At 55.2% G+C, this 25,886-nt stretch overlaps 2 protein-coding genes across 4 annotated transcripts; one reads left to right on the forward strand and one right to left on the reverse strand.

The window, feature by feature from the left end:
- Positions 1–2,006: 2,006 nt before the first annotated feature.
- Positions 2,007–11,194, forward strand: INPP5J (inositol polyphosphate-5-phosphatase J). Of its 3 annotated transcripts, none has more exons than XM_032395168.1 (14): positions 2,007–2,099; positions 2,344–2,546; positions 4,168–5,333; positions 5,696–5,812; positions 5,931–6,039; positions 6,235–6,351; positions 6,691–6,866; positions 7,317–7,428; positions 7,572–7,681; positions 7,828–8,011; positions 9,648–9,785; positions 9,947–10,024; positions 10,150–10,254; positions 10,454–11,194. In XM_032395168.1, the coding sequence occupies exons 2-14, from the start codon at positions 2,436–2,438 to the stop codon at positions 10,943–10,945; spliced, it is 3,015 nt and encodes a 1,004-aa protein (XP_032251059.1). In that variant the 5' UTR covers positions 2,007–2,099; positions 2,344–2,435; the 3' UTR covers positions 10,946–11,194. The 3 variants fall into 3 exon arrangements, with proteins under 3 accessions (XP_032251059.1, XP_032251061.1, XP_032251060.1); XM_032395170.1 differs by having other exon boundaries at positions 4,708–5,333; XM_032395169.1 differs by lacking the exon at positions 6,235–6,351.
- Positions 11,195–12,184: 990 nt separating this feature from the next.
- On the reverse strand, positions 12,185–16,609 carry PLA2G3 (phospholipase A2 group III). Its single transcript, XM_032395210.1, has 7 exons — positions 16,043–16,609; positions 14,936–15,068; positions 14,556–14,690; positions 13,964–14,274; positions 13,062–13,191; positions 12,837–12,953; positions 12,185–12,433 (listed from the first exon to the last, which is right to left on the reverse strand). The coding sequence occupies exons 1-7, from the start codon at positions 16,578–16,580 to the stop codon at positions 12,229–12,231; spliced, it is 1,569 nt and encodes a 522-aa protein (XP_032251101.1). The 5' UTR covers positions 16,581–16,609; the 3' UTR covers positions 12,185–12,228.
- Between the last annotated feature and the right edge of the window lie 9,277 nt (positions 16,610–25,886).

Raw genomic sequence — 25,886 nt, forward strand, 5'->3', positions numbered from 1 at the left:
GTCATCACACCAGGAGCTCAAATATAGCTCTTACCCTGCTCCCTTCTCAACCAGGGTCCGCCCCCCCCCGCCCCCTTCTCCTGGTGAAGCCAAGTCTGGGTCTCAGAGCCCCTGTCCCTTCCCCCCAGGAATGCAACTGACACTGGCCTCAGTTTCAGCATCCACTAAATGGGCAGGTTGGAGCAGATGATGATGGTGGTGATGCCAACTGCAGAGCTGTTGCCCTCGCCGAGAGCTCGCTTGTGCCCCGCTCTGTGCTAAACACTTCAGATATATCCTCTTGTTGAATCTTCACAGCAACCTTAGGAGGTATCTACTGTTTTTATCTCCCTACACAAATCAGGAATCTGAGCGACCTCCCCAGGTAAGCCAGTGGCAAGGCGAGAAACAAAGTCCCCTGTGGGATCTGACTTCAGGGAGGGACGATGACGGGAAATCCTGGGCTGCCCTGCAGGGTGCAGCAACCCTCTGCATGCTCATTTGCATGACATTTGCCTGGCTTCCAAAGGACACTGATGTCCCTGTCTGAGCTGTGGATGGCTGAGCTCTGCGACAGGCCCCAGGGACTGGGATCTGCCCCCTCCCCCACTTCCAGGGTTGCACTGGAGGCCAGTACTCACGAGGCGGGAGGGGGGGGGGCTCCTTCCTCCATTTTCTCATCTATACAATAGGAGTCAGACGACTGGGCAGGGTAAGTCCAAATTTTCCTTCCCTCTCTGGTGGCCTGAGTCCCACCACCATGTCCCGTTCCACCACCACCTCTTCTATCAACGGAACAGCCCAGGTGCCTCCCTGCCCCCATCTCTCCTCCACCGTTACTGTCACCCTCATCCCAGTGACCACCATCGCTTCACTCTACTACCTCGACCATCACCAACGGCTGTACCTTTGTTATCACCTCCACGACCTCCATTTACCCGAAACATCACCAGCACCTCCATCATCAGTGTCGGTCCTCCACTTCCATTATCAGAATTCCGTACATCATTATCTCCACCACAGTCACCTCCCCTGTAGCCACTCATCACTTCCACCATCCTTCATCACCCCAAATCCTTTCTACTCCAGGGCCCTAACATGGTCTGGGGCTCCGCCCCTGCAAATTCCAGCCTCACAGAACTGCTGGCTGGGAAACACAGACTAGACCCCGAGACAGTCTAGCAGAGGGGGGAATCCCATCCAGGAGAAGGAGACGAGGTATCTGTCCATGCAGCTTTCATGCAGGGGACCACACAGGCCCATGAGGCTACAGTGGTGACCGTGGACCACCAGAGAGCTCTGGGTACAAAACTCTGGACATTTTCTGGCTACACTGAGTGTGATCATTCCTCTCGAAGCAATCCAGCAATTCTGGAGAAATCAGGATCTCAGGGACTACTTAGCAGGTAAGAGTGAGAGAGGGAAGGAGGCAGAATCAGAGGGCCCACAGTCATCCCTGGCCACATCTGAGCCCTGTCACTCATTCACTCTCCTCACTCACTCACTGAGTCATCGGTTCATTCAGCAAATATTTCCCTGGACCCTGTGCTGGGTCCTGGCCATCGAAGTTTCCCGGGCCTGTTTTTCACCTTCCTGCCAGTCTGTTCCCCAACTGCTGGGACTTTCTCCACCTTAGTTCCCTCCCCTCAGACACCCCAATTGGCTCCTATGGGTCTTGGGTCACTGAGAAACCTCCCTTTCCTCACTGAAACTCTTGAGACCTCCCCAGCTCACCCGGTGAACTTGAGCTAGTCCCTCACCCGAACCACACCCAGTGAATACTGGAGAGAGAAAAGCTGAGAGGGGCTGGGCTGTGAAGACATCCAGGACAGGTGGCCAGGTGTCTGCAGAATAGCAGGGGACGGTGGTGAGGCTGGGATGGGAGGGGATTCCAGTGGCTGGAGCCTGAGTGTATGGCTCTGGGATGGGAAGGATAGAGCCAGGCAGGGGGCGGGCACCAAGGACCGAAAATGGGGCAAAGGTGGGGGCCAAAGCAAGCCCTGGGCTGGCAGAGAGTCAGGAAGCTCACAGGATCATGGCAGGGTCTCCCTCTCGGTTGTCTCTGCGGCCCTGGAGAGGGTGCTGACCTCCGAGCTACCTGTCTCTACGTTGTCCCTCAGGTGTGTCAATACCCCACCTTTGAGTAAGGACCAGCCAGGCCTACGGCAGGAGGGCGGGGGCAGACAGGCAGCCTCCTCCATGTCGCCAGTTGGGACCCAAGCCAGGCCAACGGGCACATTCTCCACCCCGCCCCATGGCCATTTCAGCCTCAGCAGTCAGCTTGAAGGGTTCCCAGAGTGTAGGCCACCTTGCCTTGGCCACCTCTAGGTTGGGAAGTAGGTGCCTGTGTCTTTAAATTCTCAGCAGGTTGAAACGGCTGATGACATCACTGGTTCCCGGGAGCGGAGGAGCAGGAGCCGGAGCCCAGGGAGCCCGGGCTGCTCGGGGCTGCAGACATGGAGGGCCAGAGCAGCAGCAGTAGCAGGAGGCCAGGCACCCGGGCTGGCCTGGGACCCCTGCCCGTGCCCGGGCCCCATGGGGTTTCCCAAACTGGGGCACCCTCCAAGGTAAGACCCCTGAAACCTAAACCCCCATCCCTGATCCTTGGTCCCACACAGCCCCACGCACCGCAGGCACTCTGGTGCCCCTGGCTGAGGGGCGGGCACTCTCCTCTGCCCACTAGCAGGGGCTAGGCAAACAGGGCACTCTGGGGGCTGAGGGGGCAGTGATGGGACACCCAGAGAGAGATGGAGTTAGCCATCTCCAGGAGCCCCCAGGAGAGCCCTGGACTGGGTGTCAGGGGATCCAGCTGTGCTCCAGGTTTGCTGTGTGACCTTGGGCAAGTTGCTTGTCCTCTCTGAACCAATGCAAAATGAGGAGGCTTGTCCCTGAAGACTAAAATGGTGACATCTGGGATGTCTAAGTTGTTAGTGCTGGAGGCGGTGTGGTGGTTGGGGGGACACTTGGAGCCAAGGAGGATGCCCAAAATGCAGCCTCAAAGAGCTAAGTTTGAGGAGGAAGGTGGAGGCAGAGTTTCAGGTTCTCTGAAACGAGAAGGACACGGGACACAGACAGAGCTGCACGTCTGGAGGCAGGGATGGGGCCACCTCAGGGCGGGTGTAAACCTTCTGCCCTCCCTGGCGGAGGACGTTTTATCCTGTCTTCTGGAGACAGGGGCATCAGAAACAGAGGACAGATGGGAAAGAGAGAGGAGGTCCCCACAGGGCCTCATGTCCCCCCACTCCGCCTACCAGACAAAAGGAGGATACCTGCTTGCTTGTCCTCAAAAGTGGGGGAGACAGGGGAGACAGTGCAATTGGGCACAGAGAAGTGAATGCCAGGATCAACAGAATCCTGCACTTGCTCTGAATGTTAGAATCACACTTGATGAGGACAGACTATTCCATGGGGCTCGAATGGAATCCTAGCAAATGTTTGGCTCATAAATGCAGAGAATGGGAGACCCAGGCTTCTCAGGAGCAAGGTGTGGCTAGGGACCCTTTACCAGATTTCTTCATTTTACAGACAAAAACTGAGGCCCTGGGCAGAGGGGTGCTTGCCTAAGGGGACATGGAGCTGGGCTTGGAATTGTCATGGCTAGTCTTAGCCCTGCTCTTGCTCCTATATGGAACCCTGGGAGTGGGTGAGGAGGACAGAGAGGACCGTGACCAAGGAGTTCACGATGCTGGGCAGGGAAGAAGCTGACGGTTCCTGGAGGAACTGTGGAGGAAAGGAGAGGAATAGGCTAGACCCAGGGTGTCCAGAGAGGGCAGATCTGGGGTGTTAGCCCTTAGCCAGGGGAGCAGGAGGAAATGCAGGGAGGGCTGCCCAGGGAAGCTGGCTCCAGGCGCCCAAACTCCAGCATGGCCAGGGAGTTGGTGTCAACCAGGAAGGCAAGGAGAGAACCCTCGGGTTCAGGCTCACACCCTGCCTCATTTGAGGTGGGGTCTTAGGTTCCCCATCTATGAGAGGTGTCAGACTTGAGGGAGGGGATAAGGTTCTGCATCCTCTTTCCTCCAAAAGAGAAGCTGATTTGCAACAGAATGGATTGCAGTGAGAAATTAGGAAGAACTTCCTTGCAAAGATATGCCTTTCTTAGCTAGATGGAGTCTGCTGGGGTCTCTTTGGAAGTTGGGGCCCAAGCCCCTGGTTAGGGTTACCCTGAGTCTTTGACTTGTCTTCTGCAAGGTGGACTCAAGTTTTCAGCTCCCAGTGAAGGAGAATGCGGCCCCAGTGCCCTCGGAACCAAGGTTGGCTCTAGCAGCTGCGGGGCCACGAGCAGCTATGGCACCTTCCACAGAGGGGCCGAGGTTGGCTCTGGCGTCTCCTCGACCCACCCTGGCTCCACTGTCTACCCCTGGAGGGCAGAAGACAGCTCTTGGCTGCCGCAGTTCCAGCCTGGCTCCAACACCCGTGGGCCAGTTAGTCATGTCTGCCTCAGCTGGGCCGAAGCCGCCTCCGGTGACCTCAGGCTCAGTCCTGGCTCCAGCACCCCTGGGGCAGGTGGTGATGTCCGCCTCGGCAAGGCCGAGGCCTCCCCCAGCCACCCTGAGGCCGAGGCTGTCTCCAACGTCCAGGGACCAAAAGCAGGTGCCACCTGCCTCCGTGGGACCCAAGCCAGCACTGGCTGCCTCAGGCCTGAGCCTGGCCCTGGCATCTGAGGAGCAGCCCCCACAACCCCCTTCCAACTCTTCCCTAGCGCCCAGTCCAGTTTTGTCGTCCTCTCAGGACCAGGCCCTGGCTCCAGCTTCTGTGACGTCAGCCTCGGCCTCTGTCGGATGGACACCAGCTAAAGAGAGGGATGCCCCAGCCCCTAAACCTCTCCCCTCTTCCGAAGAGCATCTCCAGCCTTCAGCTCAGGCATCTGGTCCTGCGGGCTCCACATCCTTAATCCAAACCCCCCCAGACCCCTGGATCTCCCCCTCCTTCAGAGCCCGGCCTGAGGCCCCCCGCAGCAGCCCCGAGGATCCTGTCCTGCCCCGGCCACCCCAGACCCTGCCCCTGGATGTGGGCCAGGGCCCTCCAGAGCCTGCTTCCCGTTCCCCAGGACTTCTGTCCCCCACCTTCCGGCCAGGGGCCTCCTCGGCCCAGACTGTGCCCCCACCTCTGCCCAAGCCACCCCGGTCTCCCAGCCGTTCCCCCAGCCGCTCCCCCAACCGCTCCCCCTGTGTGCCACCAGCCCCTGAGACGGCCCTCTCCAGGCCTGGCACCCAGGGTGCAGGGCCTAGTGGGCACTTGAGCCCCAGTCTTCAGCCCCGAGAAACTCCAGCTCCGGTCACCACCTCCCCTTCTACCTCCACCTCATCATCCTGTTGGTCAGCTCAGCCTACCTGCAAGAGCGACCCTGGCTTCTGGTGAGGGGGCCTTCTCCCAAGAAAGATTGGTGGGGCTCGAACTCTGAAACTAGCCATCTTTCCAGGGTGGCTTACCCTACACTACCCCAGTTTACTTCCCTGAGGAAGATTCTTTGGGGGTACTGGGCCTACTCTGGGACCCTCAGGAGACAGCATCTTCTCCTAAGGGACTTGCCCACCCCTGCCTCAATCGATCTCCTCTGGGAGAGTCTGGTAGGAGGGATCCTGGGCCCACTGTCCTCCTTCCGAGAGCTTACACCCACACCTGCCTCAGTTTATTTCCCCAGAAAGAGCCCTGTGGGAGGGAGGGAGGAGGAGGGAGTGGTGCCCAGTGGTAACCCCTCCTATACCCCCACCCCCAGGATCACTGTGGTCACGTGGAATGTGGGCACGGCCATGCCCCCTGACGACGTCACATCCCTCCTCCACCTGGGCAGCAGTGGTGATGACAGTGATGGGGCAGACATGATTGCCATAGGGTGAGGGGGCCGGGCGGGTGGACCCCACTCTGGATCCCTCGTGCCTCCCAGACCCTTGCCCATGGGAAGGGCTTCTAGGACACCCCCAACCCGGCAGCCGCCTCTCCCCCACCCCCAGGTTGCAGGAAGTGAACTCCATGATCAACAAGCGGCTCAAGGACGCGCTCTTCACAGACCAGTGGAGCGAGCTCTTCATGGACGCGCTGGCACCCTTCAACTTCGTGCTGGTAACGTCTCCCTCAGCCCCTGGAGGGGTGGAGCCCCCTGGATTCCCGGCCCCAGCTCTGCGTTGATTCACTGTGGGGCCTGCTGGACCTCTGTTGCTGGGTCCGCGAAATAGGAGGATGGAGGAGACTGGGGGAAAGCGCACAGCAGGGCGGGGGGTGTGTGCGGTCCCTCAACCTCGTCGCCTCCCGCCGCAGGTGAGTACTGTGCGGATGCAGGGCGTCATCCTGCTGCTGTTCGCCAAGTACTACCACCTGCCCTTCCTGAGGGACGTGCAGACTGATTGCACGCGCACTGGCCTGGGTGGCTATTGGGTGAGCATGGGAGCAGCCCGGGACGGGACAGGGCCCTAACGGGTCTATAGATTAGTCCTCCGGGTCCTCCACGCACTGGCAAGGTCCCCTCCCCATGCTCCACCCCTTACTCTGTCGCCTGTCTCTCCCCAACCCCGCCCAACACCCCATACTATTTTCTAGACCCCGCCCCCCTCCTGCCCCCGCCCCATCCCCAGGTTCCCCCCCTTGCCGTAGAACCCCCCCCTCTCTAAGCCTCTTCCACCCGGCTGGCTGGCCTCGCCCCTCTCTATGCCCCGCCCAGTGCCTCATCTACTTGCCTAGGCCCCGCCCATGACTCGATCAACCATGTCTCCCAAGGGCAACAAGGGTGGAGTGAGCGTGCGACTGGCGGCCTTCGGGCACATGCTCTGCTTCTTGAACTGCCACTTGCCAGCGCACATGGACAAGGCAGAGCAGCGCAAGGACAACTTCCAGACCATCCTTAGCCTCCAGCAGTTCCCGGGGCCCGGGGCGCATGGCATCCTGGATCACGAGTATGGGCTCTGGGCGGGACCAAGTGGAGCTTGGGCGGGGCTAGTGAAGGAGGAGGTGGGCCTCAGAGGCGAGAGTCTCAAAAATTTGGCCACAGGAACCTGAGTACCAGCCTGGGTGGGCCTTGCGGGGAGAGGCAGAGCCTATGGCGGGGGGGGTGGCCCCCCTAAACTACATCTAGGAACACGAATGCTGGTAAGTTTGATGGAGGACAGAAACTGCAGGGTGGAGCTTTGCTGAGGGGCAGGGCCTTGCTGAGGGTCCAATCAAACTTTGTTCTAGATCTGCATCCCCCTGCCTCTCCTTGGCGGGCTGGAGGGTCTGCAGCCACCCACCCCACCCACTGCATCATCGCAAGGGGCATCCAGTGCTGTGGGTCGGATGGGGGTGGAGAAGGATCTGGGTTGGGCTCTTTCACCCCGTGGACCCTGCTGACCCCCACCCCCGAACAGCCTCGTGTTCTGGTTTGGGGACCTCAACTTCCGCATCGAGAGCTATGACCTGCACTTCGTCAAGTTTGCCATTGACAGCGACCAGCTCCACCAGCTCTGGGAGAAGGACCAGGTGCAGAATCCCAGCCCGCACCCTAAATGCCAAACACACAGAGCATGACCCAGCACACTTTTGCATACTCCTAGGCTCTGGCTCTTGCCTTCACCTGTCCTGTCCAAGCTGTTGTCCAATTCTGCCCTTTTGGACCTTCACAGCTCAACATGGCCAAGAACACCTGGCCCATCCTGAAGGGCTTCCAGGAGGGGCCCCTCAACTTTGCACCCACCTTCAAATTTGATGTGGGTACTAACAAATATGATACCAGGTGAGCTCAGCACTGGGATGAGGTGGAGACATGGGCTGAGGTCTTCTGGAGAGGGAAGAAAGGGAAGAGGATTGGCAAGAAGCAAGGCTGGGGGCTGTGCCTCAAACCCCAGCCCCTGAAACTTGGGTCACCCCTGCCTACTTCAGTGCCAAGAAGCGGAAGCCAGCCTGGACAGACCGTATCCTGTGGAAGGTCAAGGCTCCGTGTGTGGGTCCCAGCCCTTCAGGACGGGAAAGCCACCGCCTCCAGGTGACCCAGCACAGCTACCGCAGCCACATGGAATACACAGTCAGTGACCACAAGCCCGTGGCTGCCCAGTTCGTCCTGCAGGTGAGTCCTGGCCCCATCCTCCCGTCATGACATCCCCAGGTCCAGCTCAGCATCCCATGGCCCACCAGTAAGCCCTTGCACCTGCCCTCAGCAGCATCCATTCACTGCAGCGGAGTGGGAGTGGGTTATGATCTCCATTTTTAGATGAGGAAACTGAGGCTTAGAGACACGGCATCACATCAGGGTCACAAAGCTGGTAAACAGAAGAATTAGGATTTGAACCCAAGCTAGTCTGTTTTCAGAGTCCATGCCTTCTTCACTAATCCCTAACTCTGTTCTTCTGATAAAGGATTAGGACCACTTTTATTAAAATTCACATTATATAGTCACATAGTAAGACCAGAAAAATCAAAATGTTTATTCAAACTCCATATAGCCTTCGTTCATATTTATTCATTATTCATTTACCATTTTACCATGTGCCAGGCACCATGAGTGAGGTAGTAATGGGGAGGAGGAGTAGAGAGATGAAAATACAAAGAATTTTATATTTTAGTTAGTATAGTATAGTTATCGGCTTGTACCGGGTGAGAAGGGCGTTGTGTTCAGGGTTGAGGTCTCTGGTTGCCAAAGTAAAAAGGAGAAATGCTAGATGTCAGAGCTGGACCTGAGAGACCATGTAGTCCAACACTCTGTTTTTCTATGGGGAACTGAGGCCCCCCCAGTAGGGTAGGCATGTACCCCCAAGCTGCACAGCGGCTCAGCAGGGGAGAAAGGTAGATCCCATCTTTCCAGTCCTGAAACCCAACTCTGGACTCTCCGATTCCTTTCCTTGATCTGATAAGAGGGAGTCTGCAGGCCAGAGAATGTTTTCCCTGGTAACTTTGTCATGTGGTCCGTCAGTGGGACATTGGCCAGTATTCTCAACTGGGAATGGAAATCTGCCCAAGTCGGGCCTCCCATGACCTTTGGTAAAAGACTTGGGTGTGAGGTTTCACCCTCAGTCAGGGGCCTCACCTTGAGAACCACTCCTTTTGGGTGCCCTACCCTGACCTCCCTCCTCATCAAGGTCTCTGACCCTTGCAGAACGTTACCTGTTGAGCACCTACTGCGTGCCAGGCCCTGGGGCTCTGTCATCCTCTGAATGCCTTTGTAGGCCCTGAGACATGCAAATTCTCCTCCCAAGAGGCTCAGAGAACTTAAGTCTCTTGACCAAAGCATTTTGATCTTGCGAGGCCCCGGAGAGCATTTCTAAGAGGCCACCCCGGGCAAACCTGCTGTTAGGAACCTAGGAACAGGGAGAGGATGTTCTGGTTTCTTCTGGAACAGCCTGGCTCAAAAGCTGAGGAGGGAGGGAAACCCGAAACCTGATAAATGGTGGGGGGGGGGGGGGGTAGTAGACAAAAGCCTGAGGCTGACACACCATCCTCAGTCCTTCCCTGAGGTGGGAGCAAGGGCAGAACGAGGGCTACCCTATTCACTTCAAAGCTGTATTCTTACTCCCTAAGGAGGCTGTGGGCATAAAGAGCCCTGGGCTGGGAGGTGGGAAGCCTGGCGTTTATCCTAGACCTGTTCTGCCTTCGCTTCCCAACCCGTAAGGTGGCTTCAAAGGCTCTTTCTCTCAGCTGATTTGTGCGGACTCAGGCCCAAGGACACTTGGAGGGTCTCCCCTGATGTGGCCCCCGCCCCTGGGCAGTTTGCCTACAGGGACGACGTGCCGCTAGTGCGGCTGGAGGTGGCAGACGAGTGGGTGCGACCAGAGCAGGCTGTGGTGAGGTACCGCATGGAAACCGTGTTCGCCCGCAGCTCCTGGGACTGGATCGGCTTGTACCGGGTGAGAAGGGCAGGGACGGTCAGGGCCTCAGGGAAGGGAGGGCCTGGGGAAAGCAGCCAGGGGCCCAGGGGGATCACTGGCTTCTCCAGAGTTTGTTGCTACCCCGGGAGGCTGCTGGAGTCAGGCGAGAGGAGACACCACCCTGAATCCTCTCACCCCAGGTGGGTTTCCGCCACTGCAAGGACTACGTGGCTTACGTCTGGGCCAAACACGAGGATGTGGATGGGAACGTCTACCAGGTACTGAAAGAGAGGGGGAGGGTGGGAGGAAGTCCCCATTGCCCTTGGGGCTCCGGACTTGGCTTGGGCAGTCCTTGAGGCTGCCTCCCTGACCCCAACCTGGGCCTATGTCCTGGGCCCACCAGGTGACCTTCAGTGAGGAGTCACTGCCCAAGGGCCATGGAGATTTCATCCTGGGCTATTACAGCCACACGCACAGCATCCTCATTGGCGTCACTGAGCCCTTCCAGGTGAGTAGGTCAGACTGCGGGATCGGGGGTGCTAAAAGACCCTGTTCAAACACCACAGCCTCTGCCTTCTGCTCCATGATCTCCTGCAAGTAACCTGACCTTCCCGGCTCTGCTAACGGGCAGGGTGGGAGTGGCTCCGAGACGCCTTCCGCGACTGGTTGGGGCACGGGGCAGCCCAGTAACCGGCCTCCCCCCCCAGATCTCGCTGCCCACCTCGGAGCCGGCCAGCAGCAGCACGGACAGCTCAAGTGCCAGTTCAGAGGATGAGGATGACAGTACCCTGGAGCTGCTTGCATCCAAGTCCCGTAGCCCCAGCCCTGGCAAGTCCAAGAGACACCGTAGCCGCAGCCCAGGCCTGGCCCGCTTCCCTGGCCTTGTCCTGCGGCCTTCATCCCGTGAACGCCGTGGTGCCAACCGAAGCCCCTCACCCCAGAGCCGCCGCCTGCCCCGGGTGGCCCCTGACAGGAGCAATGACAGTGGCAGCCGGGGCAGTAGTGAGGAGGGGCCCTCTGGGCTGCCCGGTCCCTGGGCCTTCCCACCGTCTGTGCCTCGAAGTCTCGGCTTGCTGCCTGCCCTGCGCCTGGAGACCGTCGACCCTGGTGGTGGGGGTTTCTGGGGACCTAATCGGGAGGCCCCAGCCCCCAGTAGCCAGGGCCGGCAGGGGCTGGAGGAAGGGGGTCTGGGGCCCTGAGGGTGGGTGGGTGGATGGGCCCAGGTGGCCACCACTGTGCCCTGATCTCCTGCAAACCCACCTGTGTTCCTTTTGCTGCTGCTCCGGCTTCATCCGCACCTGCCACTCTGTCTTGGCCAGGGGTGGCCAAGTGGGGTCCCCCAAACTCAGTCCTGGCACCTCAACTGTGACAATCAGCAAAGCCCTATCGGCCCCCATCTGAGATGGGGGGGGGGTTGCAATCCTGGAGGTCATCAATTAGAAATTAAATTCTCCAGCATCACTCCTGACTCCTTCCTAACTTGTTAGCAGTCTGGGGGTGGGGGTAGTCAGAGGAAGGGACTAAAGAGGCAAGAGGATGATAGATCTGACAATTACCAGGAACCAGCCGTATACATTACACATGCCATCTCTTTTAATCTGCACCACAACCCTGAGTTGCGGTGTGTTCAGTGCAATTCTTAGACCTATTTCACAGGTGGGCAAACTGAGGCCTCCAGGAGGTGAACCTCTCAGAATCAGATGCCTAACCACAGTCTGGCTATATGTTAGAGGGAGGGAACATTTACTAGGTGCTAAGCATTCTCCATGTATTGGTTTACTTAATCCTCAACAATCCTATGAGGTAGGTCCTGGTCACACTGCCCCTTTTCAGAGGAGTTACTAAGGCTCAGAGTGGGGGAGGTCCCTTGTTCAAGGACACAGAGGAGATTTGAATTTGGGTTTAGGGTAGTAAAAAATGGGCCAGGGCTGGGCCAGAAAGGGCACAGCAGCTGTTGAGAAGGGATCCCCCAGGGAAGAATTGGGAAGCACCCCCTAGCACCCTCCCCTTTCCTGGATTCAGATACAGGCACTTCTGTGACATCCCATTCCCCACCTGCTGCCTCAGGCCTCAGCAAGTAGGTGCTTGGGGCTCCTTGGACAGGCTTTTGAGATATGTGTTCATTTTGCAACCTGGAGATACGTGTACCTCCTCCTGGTACCTCCTGAGGCTGTTGTAATAAGTTACCCTTTCCCCATTCCCATCTGGCAAGGCCCAAGCCCAGGGCATCAGAATGTGCCTCCTGAACACCACATCCAAGCACAGAGGGGTTGTGTCACCAGCTCGAGATCACTCAGCACAGCAGGAGACGTGGTCCAGCATTTTACCCTTGACTCTCGTTGCCGCCTGGCTGTCCACAGGGGCCCAAGCCATGCTTCAGTCTAACACATGGAGAGGAAGCCAAGACCCCCTGGGGCCTAGCAGAGCTAGAGGCAGGGTCCAGTCTGGTGCCCAGGAGAGCCGGAACTGAGATCATTCCGTTCTAGGATTTCTGCTGCCCTATGGGTCTCCGGGCTGCCTGGGTCAGCTGCAGGCAGTGGTCATAGAATGACATGGCGGCTCTTGGGTGATCTGAAGGCCACACCTGCCCCTCACCTGTGCCCACACCCCAGAGCCGGCGTCGGCTCTTTTGAAGTCGCCGCAAGTGCCGGGCTGTCACCTTGATGGCCCTAGGGTCTCTGGAACAGCTGTGGGTGGAGAAAAATGGGGCAGGTGGTCATGGTTTTAGGTTAGGAGTAAGAGTTAAGCAAACATTTTACTATGTGCCAGGCAGGCCTTGGGCTCTGTGTGTCACAGTGTCACACATACCATTTCCTTGGTTTCTACAAGCTTTTTACAAATAAGAAAATGGAGGCATGGAGCGGTGACTGAACTTGCTAGGTCGCATAGGAAGTGACAGAGTCAACATGGACCCGTACAAGCCAATGCAGAGCTGCACCTGGAGCACCAGGGAGTAGGAGGATGATGACGATGGAACTCAGAGGTGCCTTAGCCCCTTTCCCCATCCCTTTGGCCCTGGCACACAAAGGGAGGATAGGTAACCCCCCCTTGGGAAAATGCCCCCTCCATCCTGGCCTTGCCGCCACTTACCTTTTGCCCTCAGCACAGTCCAGTGGAGGGGCCAGCTTGAAGCAGCTCATGCCTAGCAGCTCCCAAAGCATGTTGGTGCCCGCAGCTGGGCTGTGCAGCCTCAGGAAGCGTGCCAGACTGAGGGCAGAGGCAGGCTTAGGCTAGGGCAGGGCCTGGCCACCCAGGAGCCCCCTCTCCGTGACTGGCAGCAGGCTGCCCACCCCCAACGGCCCAAGCAGGCCTCACCGACGTGTGCAGTTGCAGTGGAAGAGGGGCTCATGGGCGCTATTGAGCAGTTGGAACTTGGTTTCCTGAGGCCCGATCTGCTGCTTGCATTGATCCAGACGGCGCAAGGCGCGGCAGGCCCGGCGGGCATCTGGGGGGAGGGGGCATGGTGGTGAGGGGAGCCCGGTCCCCCAGCAAAGCCCCACCAATGCCCACTGCCATTTAGGGGAAGCATAGGCACACGTGCTCAGTCACACAAAGACAGTGTCCCCCGTCTCATGTCCTTCCTGCCTTCAGAATGCTACACACGTCTCACACACACATGCACACGCACACTCACATGCACACACAGCAGTGCCACCATAGAGCCCAGAATGTTGGTCAGGAAAGGCTTTTTGGAGGAAGAGACTGCTAAGCAGAGACAAGAAGACTCGGCAAGAGTGCTCCAGGCAGAAGGAACTGCATGCGCAAAGGCCCAGAGGTGGGACAGAGCAAGCTGCTTTTGAGGAACCAAATGAGGTTTTCAAGACTGGAGTTTCAACTGGGGAGTAGAGTCTGCAGGACCAGCACCTGAGGGCCCCTGGGTATTGGGACATCATGAGTTAAGAGGAGCCATGGTGGGGGCTCAGTGAGGAGTGATATGGGCAAGTTTAGGGCTTACGAAAATCCTTCTAGCTGCAATGTAGGCACACGTGCTCAGTCACACAAAGACAGTGTCCCCCGTCTCATGTCCTTCCTGCCTTCAGAATGCTACACACGTCTCACACACACATGCACACGCACACTCACATGATGGGAGAGGTTGGGACACCCCAGGAAGAGTTTGGAAAAGGGAAGGAAGCAACACAGGGCCCCTCAACCCCGCACAGAGGCAGGGACACCTTCCCACATCAGGAACCCCCAAAGTTAAGTTCTGAGCTCACCCTGAGGTTTTAGGCCATTCTGTGGCCCCTGGAGGCCTGGATGGGTGACCTCCAGCCAGGCTGTGGGGGACATATCCGGTTTGGTGGAGGCCACGGGGACATGGATGGCTGTGGTGTTGGTTTTGTGGGGGTGCTTAGACCCTTTCCATTGTGGCGGCCGCTTCTGAGAACGTTGCTTCTGCGGAGGCCTGCTGGGGGCTGGGCTCTGGAGGCTGGGAGTCACGGGGGTGGCCAGGGAGCTCCAGGAGGCATTGTAGAAGGTCCTCCTGGACTGGAGGCGGGCAAGGGGTATGGAGCCATATGTTCTACACCTGGAAGGTGGCAATTGGTAACTCACAACCCCCCCCACCACACACGGAAACCCCAGGTTCATCTCCATGGAGACCAAGGCTCTGTCAGTGCCATCCCTTGTCCCACTGGCCTATGTGGAGCACCCGAGGAAGGTCTGCAGCCTGGGCCCTGTCCTGAGGAGAGCACAGGGAGGATGAGGTATCATTCGCTGGAGGATGGACAGACAAAGCCTCCCTCCCAGGGCTTGGAGCCCAGGCTCCCCCTCTGGCTGGGAAGGGGATTGAAGGGGGCAGCCACATACCCTCCCCACCAGTACCACGCCACACAGGCCTCCTGCTCCTCCAGCTCGAAGCAGGGGATCTCCAGCACATTGAAGAAGGCCACACCCATGATGTCCGAGATGGAGTCCTGCTGGTTCTGCAGGCATCGCTGGAACCTGCCCGAGAGCTGGCACTCAGGTCCCTGGACCAAAGTGGGCCACCCCTCCCTTCCTCCGAGACCACCCAGTCGCTACCATGCAGGTGGTTTGGGATCCAAGGGTCTTTTCTCCTAGGGCTCAGCTTTCCCACCTGCACGGTGGGGTCTGGCGGGCTGATCCTTTAGGATTCTTTGGAATCCCAGTCTCTGCACCCAGGAACTATCCCACCCCTGAGCCCCCGGCCCTCTCTGCCCACTGCCAACCTGGCATCACAGTCACAGTGGGAGATGGTGTGGAATCGGTAGTTTCGGATGCCATAGTTGTACTGGAAGGGTGAGATGTTCTGTGGGCAATGGTCGTGTTCCCGGCAGCAGAGATCAGGGCCTCGGAAGACCCCTGCAGGAGGCAAAGGGGGCACCAGCTGAGCAGGGTCCTGGGCACCCCATGCTGGCTTATGCCTCGCTGGTGCAGGGAGCAGGGACCTTGTCTTGCCCCAGCCCTGACACAGATACCCTGGGTGGCCTCAGGCCACTCTCCCTCTGTGGGACTCTCAGTTTCAAAGCTTGACGAGAGCAACCAGGCACAGCCTTTATTGGGCGGCTCCAAATGCTGGGCAACCCACCCAGGAGCCCTTGTTCGGGAAAGGGACTTCCTCAAGGGAAGTGAAGTCTGCCTCCAGAGCTCCCAAGCTCATGCCCCAAATAAAACTCCAAAGTTATGAATGTGTGCGGAATGGAATGGCAAAGAGGCAGAGTGCGTCCTTTCTCGCTGGCATGATGAGGCATTTCCAGGATGCCAGTCTGCTCCAACTCAGGTGCCAAAGCCTTCCCCCAACCCACCATGCGTGCACAAAGACAGCTGTACCGAGTGCAAAAAAGTCATCCAAGTTTGTTACCATTACTGAGCATTTCCCAAGTGCCTGACACTCCCCACTCCCAAACTCACAGCAGCTCTGTGAGGGAAATGTCATCTCCATGTACCTGTGAGGAAGCCAAAGTTCAGAGATGGGAAGTGACTTGTTCAGCCTGAATTTGCTAACCCAGGCCTTTGGGTCTCGGCGTCCCCTCCCCTGGGCATCCTGCCTCATAAAGCCTCCTCTTGGGTAATGGCTTTTTGGCTCAGCCAACCTTGGACCCACCCCAGTCCAACCCCTCCCAGGGATGGTGATTAATGAGGACTCCGAGGTTTGACTAGGACATTTGCCATCTATGACCTAAATTAAGCAACCCATGATGAGACTTAGGGTCACCCCCATTTTACAGATAAGGACATTGAAATCCCCCACGGACACACAGCCTGGGAGAGTTGGGGCCAGGGCGAAAACCAGCACTTCCCTCCCCTGCCCCCCAGTCCACACCCCCATGGCTCACCCAGCTCCGAGGAGTTCCCAGCAGAATCCCCTACTCCACACCACAGCGTGCCAGGCATGGTCCAGCCTCTCTTCACCCGCTGGGGTCTTCTGTTGCCAGGTGCTCTGCTGTGTCCTGCTTGCTCCTCCCTGGTCCCTGCTGCTCGCTTCTCCCTAGCCCCTGCTGGACCCTCTTCAGGCCCTCGGCAGGCGCCCCCCTGACTCTGAAGTGTGGCCAGGGCTCTCTGCAGCTCGGGTCCAGGGGTGTGGATGAAGGAGCCCCGGGTGATCTCACCAGCACAGAGGGCACTGAAGGCCGCGGTGAGCTCTGGCTCGTCTCGCCAGCTACACGCTTGCAGCCTCCCGTGCCGGTCCCAGTGGGCCTGGAACAGGGCCAGTCCTTGGGCATCCTTTCCCAGGAAGCTCAGTGTCCCCAAGGGGCTGCCGGGGGTGGGCCTGACCAAGTGGCAGGAGGTGCTGTCCCAGCGGAGGGCAGAGGAGACCCCCCCAGCCACTCCCAGGAAGCTCAGCATCCCTAACAGCACTACCGGAACCCCCATTCCGTCCTAGACCAGCCCAGTCAGACAAAGCCCCCAGGACACCAACCCCCGGCAGCCCACGAGGCAGCAGCTTTAGCAACTGAGCGGAAGCAGTGCCCTGCAGACCCGGTGCAGCGGGGCCAATGAATGGAGCTTTGGGAGGAGTAGGAAGGAGGCTGGAGTATGGGGTGATCTCGGGCTTGTAACTGAATCCACCGGCTGGGCAGGCTGCTGATTGGCCAAGGAGTGTACTTGCCAGGGCCCACGCCCCCATTCACCATGCCTTTCTCATCCAGTCACCTGCTGCCAGCCCGCCTGGATGGTGACTGTGAGAGCCAAAGCCTTGGGCTGTGGGACAGAGGGCCAGGAGAGGATCTCTATCTTCCTGGGAGGGAAGGGGGTTCAGGGGCTCAGAGGAGGCTCCCAGAACTCGTCCTCAGCCCCTTGCCCCAGGGAGACTGCCACACCCACCTCCACGAAGTTGGCAGGGGGCCATGGCCTCTGCCAGACCTATGTGAAGGAGCTCAGCGCAGGGCTGGGGCCCTGTGGCCACCCCCCTGGGAGCTCCTGAGGCTTCTGGGAAAGGGGGAGTCCATCCCCTGGCCACCTGGGGTACACCACCGCCCAGGACTGGTTCTAAGAAAGCCTCTCGGCATAATCAGGGGATAGCGCCCTGGGGCTCCCCACTTCCTGGGACTCCCAGACACAGGCCTGGCCGAGCAGCAACCCTCCTGGTCTGATATATGGTGGAGACACAGCCAGAGCAGGCCTTGAGAGCAGGGCACGGGGCAGGGCTAATGTTCTGGGCTTGAAGGGACTATAGGCCCCAGAGGAGTGGAGGGCTGGGTAGAGGGCTGAGTCTGCAGCCATCTCCATGCTTGGACTGTTGCCACCAGTGGGACACAGCAGGCCATCATGTGTTCCCCAAGGGACAGGAATGGTCTCTCCATCAGGGAAGGGCTACCGCCAGCCCTCTGTATCCCAAAGCTAACGTATCATCCAGCTCCCAACCGTCCAGGAAAGCTGGGACGCTTACACCCACAGTGCAGATGAAGAAACTGAAGATCACTGAGGGTGAGGAAACTTCAGGTGACAGGCTCCAGGGAGGGAGGGCTTCGAAGCTGGCAGCACAGCTCTTGGAAAGCTTTGCTGGGAAGTCAGGGCTGCCAGGGACAGTGATTTCTCTGTCTGTCTGTCTGTCCATTTGCACATCAGCCTCCCGCTCCCCCAACATCCCTCTCAATCTCCATCCCAGAATCTTCCAGGAGGGCGAGTCCCAGTGAGGCAGAGCCACGGGCAGAGCTGGGGAAGGGAAGCTCACTGTACATAGCAGGGAGAAGGGGGGTGGCCGGGAGTGCAGGCCCATCTCTGTGCTTCAGAACCAGCCTGGGCCTGCGGCTCAGAAGGTCGTGGCTGGGGACAATGAAAAGGGAAAGAGGGTGGGAGTAGCCCAGGAGCCAAACTCCTTCTCTCAAGAAGCTGGGAAAGGGGGTGTGGAATAGAGAGAGTGGTGGCAGGAAGGGTAGGGAGACCTGGGGTTCCCAAAGGTAGGGACACCACTGAACAAAGGTGGGTCCCTCTGGAAAGAACTCTACTGTTTGGAAACCATGTTCTGGTCATTTTCTTTTTTAAATTTTTTTATTGTTATGTTAATCCCCATACATTACATCATTAGTTTTAGATATAGTGTTCCATGATTCATTGTTTGTGCATAACACCCAGTGCTCCATGCAGAACGTGCCCTCCTCAATACCCATCACCAGGCTAACCCATCCTCCCACCCCCCTCCCCTCTAGAACCCTCAGTTTGTTTTTCAGAGTCCATCATCTCTCATGGTTCTTCTCCCCCTCCGATTTCCCCCCCTTCATTCTTCCCCTCCTGCTACATTCTTCTTCTTTTTTTCTTTCTTAACATATATTGCATTATTTGTTTCAGAGGTACAGATCTGAGATTCAACAGTCTTGCACAATTCACAGCGCTTACCATGTTCTGGTCATTTTCCCCAGTTGTAGGAATGGCCACCCGTCTCTGCCCCCTTTTCTGTATTACAGAGCCCATCACCCAGGAAGCCTGGGAGGTCCCATGGCAGGAACTGAACTTTCAAGGTCAGACATACCTAACTTGGGTCCTGGCACTGTGTCGCCTCAGGCTTTGAAGTCTTAACTTCTCAGAGCCTCAGTCTCCTTATCTGTATGATGGGCATAATCACAGTAGTCAGTTCATGGGATGTTGGGGAAGACTCTCTGCACAGTGATTGGCCTCCAAGACCCTGTCACTAAAGCCTCAGGACATCCCTGGGCAGGAAACAATTTGGCCAGGAGAAAGCAAGTCCCCAGATTTTCAGACCACAGCACCCACGAGAGCTAGTCCCAGCTAGGCCATGACCTGGTTGTATGACTTCAGGCCAGTCCCTGCCCCTATCTGGACCTTGGTTTCCTCTGTACAGTGAAGAAAACAATGGAAGTGATCTTTGAGGTCTCTTCCTGTCTCAGCCCCAAAGGAAGGCAGGTAGGGGCCTGCCTAGGCCTCGAGGGAAGGTGTCACTGGGTTTTCTCTTCAGATTCCACCCTGTGGTCACGTCAGTCAACCTACAGGATAGACTCTGGAGCCCTGCTTCCCACTGGAGTGCCCCTCAGAGGCCTTGGCACAGAGGATCCCAGGAGCCAAACCAGCAGGACGGGACAGGCCCGGCCCTACAGACAAAAGGGGAGCCGAGGCTTTCCTCTGGATCCCCACCTGTCTGGGGTGGGGCAGGGTTCACAGTGGGTGCCAGGGAGGTTGAGAGGCAGGGGTCCATGGAATCTGATCATTTATCCCTCTCTCTGCCCAGCAGTCCTCATCGCTCTGTCTCCTCGGTCTTCTCTCTCATCCTTCTGTCTCTTGGTCTCTTTCCCTCTCTGGCTCTGATTCTCCTCATTTATTTCTCTCTCTCTCCTCCCTCCCTCCCTTTCTATCTCATTTCTTGGGCTCTTCTGGCTCTAAGTATCCCTGTCCTCTCCCCAAACTCTCTTTCCCTCTTTCTCCTGTTTCTCTCTTAATTTTTTCCCCTCTCTTTGTTTTCCTCTCTTTTTTTTTTTTAATATTTTTTTTTAAAGATTTTATTTATTTATTTGAGAGAGAGAATGAGATAGAGAGAGAGCATGAGAGGGGGGAAGGTCAGAGGGAGAAGCAGACTCCCCACTGAGCAGGGAGCCCGATGCGGGACTCGATCCCGGAACTCCGGGATCATGACCTGAGCCGAAGGCAGTCGCTTAACCAACTGAGCCACCTAGGCGCCCATCTCTTTTTGTTTCTTAATGTCTTCTTGTTTCTCTCCTCCCTTCCTCTTCTCTTTCTCATTCCTTCCCTTGTTATGTCTCATAGTTTCCTCGTTTGTGTGTGTGTGTGTGTGTGTCTGTTTCTTTCCCTTCATTCTTCTCTCTTCCTGCCTTTTCTGTCTGTTCTCCCCCTCCGCACCCTGACCCCAGGCCCAGGACCCAGTGTATCCTGCCCTTTCCAGGCCATGACCTCATCTGATGCTCACAACCCCTGCCCCTCCCTAGGGAGACAGGCAGGGCAGGGCTTCTCATCCCATTGTTGAGATGGATGGAGTGAGGTTCCAGAAGAGAAGTAACTTGCCAGGAGTCGCATAGTTGACCAGGTGAGAAGACAGGTCAGATTTTTCTTGGCCTGTGGGGAGGACCTCCCATGGCCCTGGGAGGCTCTTGGCTCCCCTACCACCTCCTCATCTCAGGGATTTCCTCCCCACTGCCTGGAGCCCTTGGAGCTTGCATTCCCTAGCCCATCTGGAGGTCTCTCTGCAGCTCTCTGTGCCAGGAGAATGGTGCAGGCAGTGCCTAGCTCCAGAACATTCTGCGTTCATTTGAAAACAAATAGCTATCGAGCGTCTACTACTGCCAGGCCCCGGGGCGGGGGGGGGGGGGATGCTGAACAGAGAGAGAAGGGGAGGAGAGACAGAGCATGCTTAAGTCAGGAGATGGAGAGGAATGCATTCCCTGCCGGGACAGGGTCTGGCAGCCCATGGGAGCTAGGGCCTGAGTGTCAGCTTGGTCCTCTGGGGCGCCACCACCAAGATGGAGTTGGAAGTGCAAGAGATGTAGTGGAGGAAATGCCTGTGAAAGATAAAGGGGTTAGGGTGGAAACAGGATTGGGCAGGGAAAGCCTTCAGTCTGTCGCAAGTGACATCTATGGGGAGAGAGTAGAAGGGACGGAGAGCTGGGTAAGAGCATCACCCCGCGGTCCCACTCTGAGCAGATCTCAGCCAGCCAACGGGGAGCTCTGGTGCAGATTGCCCATAGAAGAGCCCCAGCTGGTCAGAAACAGGCAGGCCCTAATGCCCTGGCTGTGCCCAGTCATTGGGTGGGGGCTGCCCAGGAGGACAGTGGCATCCACCCCAATGCTGCTGCAGATGCTGAAGGTGCTGAAGCTGATGCTGTCACACCTGAGAATTCAGCCACCCACTTGGGGCTGGGGCAGCCCCTGCCCAGATCAGAAGAAGAAACTCCATGGGCAGATGGTAGGTCTGACAGCTGGGAGGAAGCCCAGAAGGCAGTCTTCTTCCAGGAGATCCCAGGGCTAAGGAATAGGAATCTGAGTACAAGACTATCCCTCATAAGATTTCCAGGTAGGAGTTCAGACCCAAGCATCCATGGCATAACGAAGCCCAGCCCCAGGTCTGAGGGAATAAATACTGAGAAACAACAGTGTTTCAAACTAGATATCTCAGGGGGAGTTGGTGGCTCAGTTCGTTAAGCATCTGACTTCGGCTCAGGTCATGACCTCAGGGTCTTGGAATCGAGCCCTGCATGGGGTTCCCCACTCAGCCAGGAGTCTGCTTCTCCCTTTTCCTCTGCTCTTCCCCCAACTTGTGCGGCTCTCTCTCTCTCTCTCTCTCTCTCACTCTCTCTCTCTCAAATAAATAAATAAAGTCTTAAAAAAAAAAAACTAGACATCGCAGTAGATAGGAAGAAACACATTAGATTCAATTTAACAGATTATTAAACTATGCGTAGAAAAAAGAGAAAGAGAGATGGGGAGTCAGAGGGACCATGGAAACTATTCTAATTGAACAACATTAGAAGCTGTGGTGTTTTAAAGATGTGCACAAATTCTCTGATACTCCTTCCTTCAAATGGTGGAGCCTACTTCCTCTCCCCTTCAGTGTGAGCTGTACTTAGTCATTTGTTTCTAATATATAAAATGTGGTAGACATGACGTAACTTCTGAGACTAAGTCATAAAAGGCATTGTGCCTTCCTTCTTGCTCTCTCTTGTATCACTCGCTCTGGGGAAGCCAGTGGACATGTCATGAGGACACTCAAGGACACTCAAGCAGCCCTATGAAAAGGCCCACAAGGTGAGGAACTGAGGGTTCACTCAACAGCTGTAGGAGTGAGCCACTTGGAAGCAGATCCTTAAGGCCCAATCAAGCCTTCAGATGAATACAGCACCATGTGACCTCCCCTGCCCTCTGCCTTTGGTGATAGCTTTATTGAGATATCATTCACATACCATACAATTCACTCATTTAAGGTATACAACTTAATGGTTTTAAGTATGTTCAAAGTTGTGCAGCCATCACCACTACCTAATTCCAGAACATTTTCATCATTCCAAAAAGAAATCCTGTAACAAGTAACAATCACTCTGCCTTCCTCCCTTCCCCTACTTAGCCACTAATCTACTTCATGTCTCTATAGAGTTGTCTATTCTATACATCTCATATAAATGGAATCATACAATAGATGGTCTTTTGTGACTAGCTTCTTCCACTTAGCATAATGTTTTCAAGGTTCATTTCTGTTGTAACATATATTAGTACTTCATTCCTTTTTATGACTGGATAATATTCCATTGTATACATATGCCCCACTTTGTTTATTCATTCATTAGCTGCTGGGCCCTTGGATTGTTTCCACTTTTTGGTTATTATGAATAATGTTTCCACAAACACTCATGTAAAAATTTTTGTGTGAACATATGTTTTAGTTTCTCTTGGGCACATACCTAGGAGTAGAATTGTTAGATTATGTGGTAACTCTGTCTTTAACCACTTGAAGAATTGCCAGACTGTTTCCAAAGTGGCTACACCATTTTACATTCTCACCAACGGTATTTGAGAATTCTGATTTCTCCACATCCTTGCCAACATTTGTTATTGTCTATCTTATAGCCATCCTTAGTGGGTGTAAAGTGGCATCTTATTACAGGTTTTGCTTGCATTTTTATGACAGTTAACGGTGTTGATCATCTTTTCATGCTTACTGACTATTTGCATATTTTCTTTGAAGAAATCTGGCAGATATCTTTACTGTAACCTTGTGAGACCCTGAACCAGAACCACTTCTCCTTAATCCCTCATTTTCAGAAATGGTGTGAGATGATAAATGTTTGTTGTTTTGAGATACTGCGGTTTGAGATATTTATTACACAGCAATACATAAGTAACACAGAAGGATTCAGGTATATGTCATGGGTACCTACTATTAATGTTCCTGGAAGTCCCAGCCAATGTAATAACATAAGAAAAAGAAATACAGGGGCACCTGGGTGGTTTAGTCTGTTAAGCATCTGCCTTTGGCTCAGGTCATGATCTTAGGGTGGTGGGATCGAGCCCTGCATCACAGTCCCTGCTCAGCAGGGAGTCTGCTTCTCACTCTCCCTCTGCCTCTCTCCCCTACTGGTGCGCGCTCTCTCTCCCTCTTTCTCAAAAATTAAAAAAAAAAACCCCACAAATTGTCATGTTTGAAATGGAAGAAACAAAACTGTCATTGTTTGTAGATTGATTTATCTCCCTAGAAACTGCAGGTGTATCCAATACCTGGGATGGGAAAAGCAGTGTAATGGAATAGAATAAGCCCAGGACAGACCCATATTTGAGTACTCGCTTCTCCCTTACTTTCTGTGTGATCTTAGGCAAGTCCTTTTGTCTCTTTGTGCCTCATTTGTAAAATGGAGATGAGAATAGTGCCTATACCATGAGGATTAATGTGAGTGTATATAGGGTACCTCAGTGGCTGACATACAGCAGGCTTTGATGGGTAGAATGGGATTTGAGGGCAGGAGCCAGGCAGGATCACAGCATGACTAATTTAATGCTCAGTTCCCCAGGTTGTAGAATGTGGGCTCCTTCCATTCTCCCAACTGACTCCAGCCTGCTAGTAAGGTCCTAAGATGTTCAGTAGATCTTATCCACACCCTGAGTTCAATCTTGGGTTCCACTTCCCCTCCCTAGGCAGCTTAGGGTAAGTCCCTTATCTTGGCTGGATCCCCATGATATAATCTATTGATTGGTATGCTCACACCTACCTTTTTCTTTTCTTTCTTTCTTTCTTTCTTTCTTTCTTTCTTTCTTTCTTTCTTTCTTTCTTTCTTTTTTTACTTCCCAGGGACAATGGTAAGGATCAGAGAATAAAAAAGGAGCTCACCGACATTATATCATGAATAGCTCACGAGTCGTTCATGTGGCATGAGATCCCACCCCCAGAACTGTTGGGAAACAGGGGGCAGAATGGGTCCTGAGAGCTCTGTCCAGCTCAATGTGGTGGCCACCACATTGGGGGCCTCGGGGTATGGGACAGAATGACGCTGAGGGCAAGAATCACAACCCACCTATTCAGATGGCACTTGACATTTATATTCTCACCAAGCCCAAGTGGTAGGGCTGCCAGATAAAACAGAGATGCCCAGTTATATTTGAATTTCAGAAATCAGTGAATAATTTTTAGTTTAAGTGTATGCTCCGAACATTGCAATTATTTTTTGGTTATCTGAAATTCTAATTTAACTGGTTGTCTTGTGTTTTTTATTTGCTACATCTGACCACCCTACCCGGCAGTGAGATGAGGATAAGCAGGGCAGTAACTCTTCATCCTACTTCACAGTGGAGGCACAAGGAGGAGATAGGACTTGCCCAAAGCTCTGCTGCTTATCCACCTTTTCAATCTACACAGGGCTCTTTGGCTGAGGTTGAAACCTGGGTTGTTTGTTGGCTCTAACTCAGAGACCTTAGCTCACAACACGCCCTTCCCTCTTGGGGTTGGACTGGCCTTTGAGCCCCTAGAAAAGCCCTGGGAGTCTAACTCACTCAACAGGACTGAGAGGGTGGGGTGGAGCATAAAAGAAGGATCAGGAGGCCAGAGGGGGATCTGACTGCAGAACTCAGGCCCTAGTAGACTAAATAATAAATTTAGTTATTTCTACAGCCAAGGACTCAAGTTCTCAAGCACAATTGTTGTTGTTGTTTTAAAGATTTTATTTATTCATTTGACAGAGAGAGCGTGCACGCACAAGCAGGCAGAATGGCAGGCAGAGGGAGAGGGAGAAGCAGGCTCCCCACTGAGCAGAGAGTCCGGCATGGGGCTTGATCCCAGGACCCTGGGATCATGACCTGAGCTGAAGGCAGACACTTAACCGACTGAGCCACCCAGGCACCCCTCAAGCACAGTTTTATCTGTGAATTTGCCCGAAGTCAATAGCAGATGGGAGTTAGAGCTAGAACCAGACTTTGGGCCTCTTGACACCCAGCGCTCTTCCTGCTGCTCTTGGGTCTGGACAAGAGGTTCCAGGGAGGAGCCCCCTCATGCCCAGACTAGGGAGATGGGAGCAGGAAGGCCTGTGGGGACAACAGGGTAGGCCTTTCCGGAGCCCACAATGTTTGGTCCAGCCTCTGCGGCCATCTAGTGGGCACTCAAAGCCAGCACCTCCTAGAGAAACTGAACAAAGAAGACTGTCTTTCCAAGTTTCTGGTCCCTTTTTGCACCTTTCTGGTCCTTCTTGTCTGGGCTCTGCCCTCTGACTCACTGTAGAACCCTGACAAGCCCTTTGCCTCTCTGGCTCTCAGTTTTCTCTCTTGGAATAAAGATTCTCCAAATCGCAGCCGGCCTGATCTTTCTAAAACACAGCCCTGGCCAGGTCTATCCCCTGACCCACCCTGGCCTTCAGGTTGAAGTCTGTCATACCCTGCAGGATCTAAGCCTACCAGATCCCCACTTCTCTGCTCTAGTGACATAGAGCTATTTTTATTTCCTTAATCACCAGTTCCTCTTAAGGCCTTTGTATATGGCCATTTCCTTTGCCTAAAACACTCTCTTTTACCTAGCTTATTCCTAGTGTCAGTTTAATTACCCCCTCCAGGAAGCTCTCTTTCTTGACACCTTCAACCCAGGATGGGCAAGTGTACTTTAGGTCCCCACAGAAGATTGATTTAGGTCTCAAATAAGATATGACCCTGGAAGAGATCAAATAGTTGTCCATTCAGTCCATTCAGCCCATCCGTGGGCTCAGGGTTCAAACTAACCTGATTTCCCATCCCACTCTGCCACCGTTG

The sequence above is a fragment of the Phoca vitulina genome, unplaced genomic scaffold (assembly GCF_004348235.1).
Source record: "Phoca vitulina isolate PV1807 unplaced genomic scaffold, GSC_HSeal_1.0 scaffold82, whole genome shotgun sequence".
NCBI lineage: Eukaryota > Metazoa > Chordata > Mammalia > Carnivora > Phocidae > Phoca > Phoca vitulina.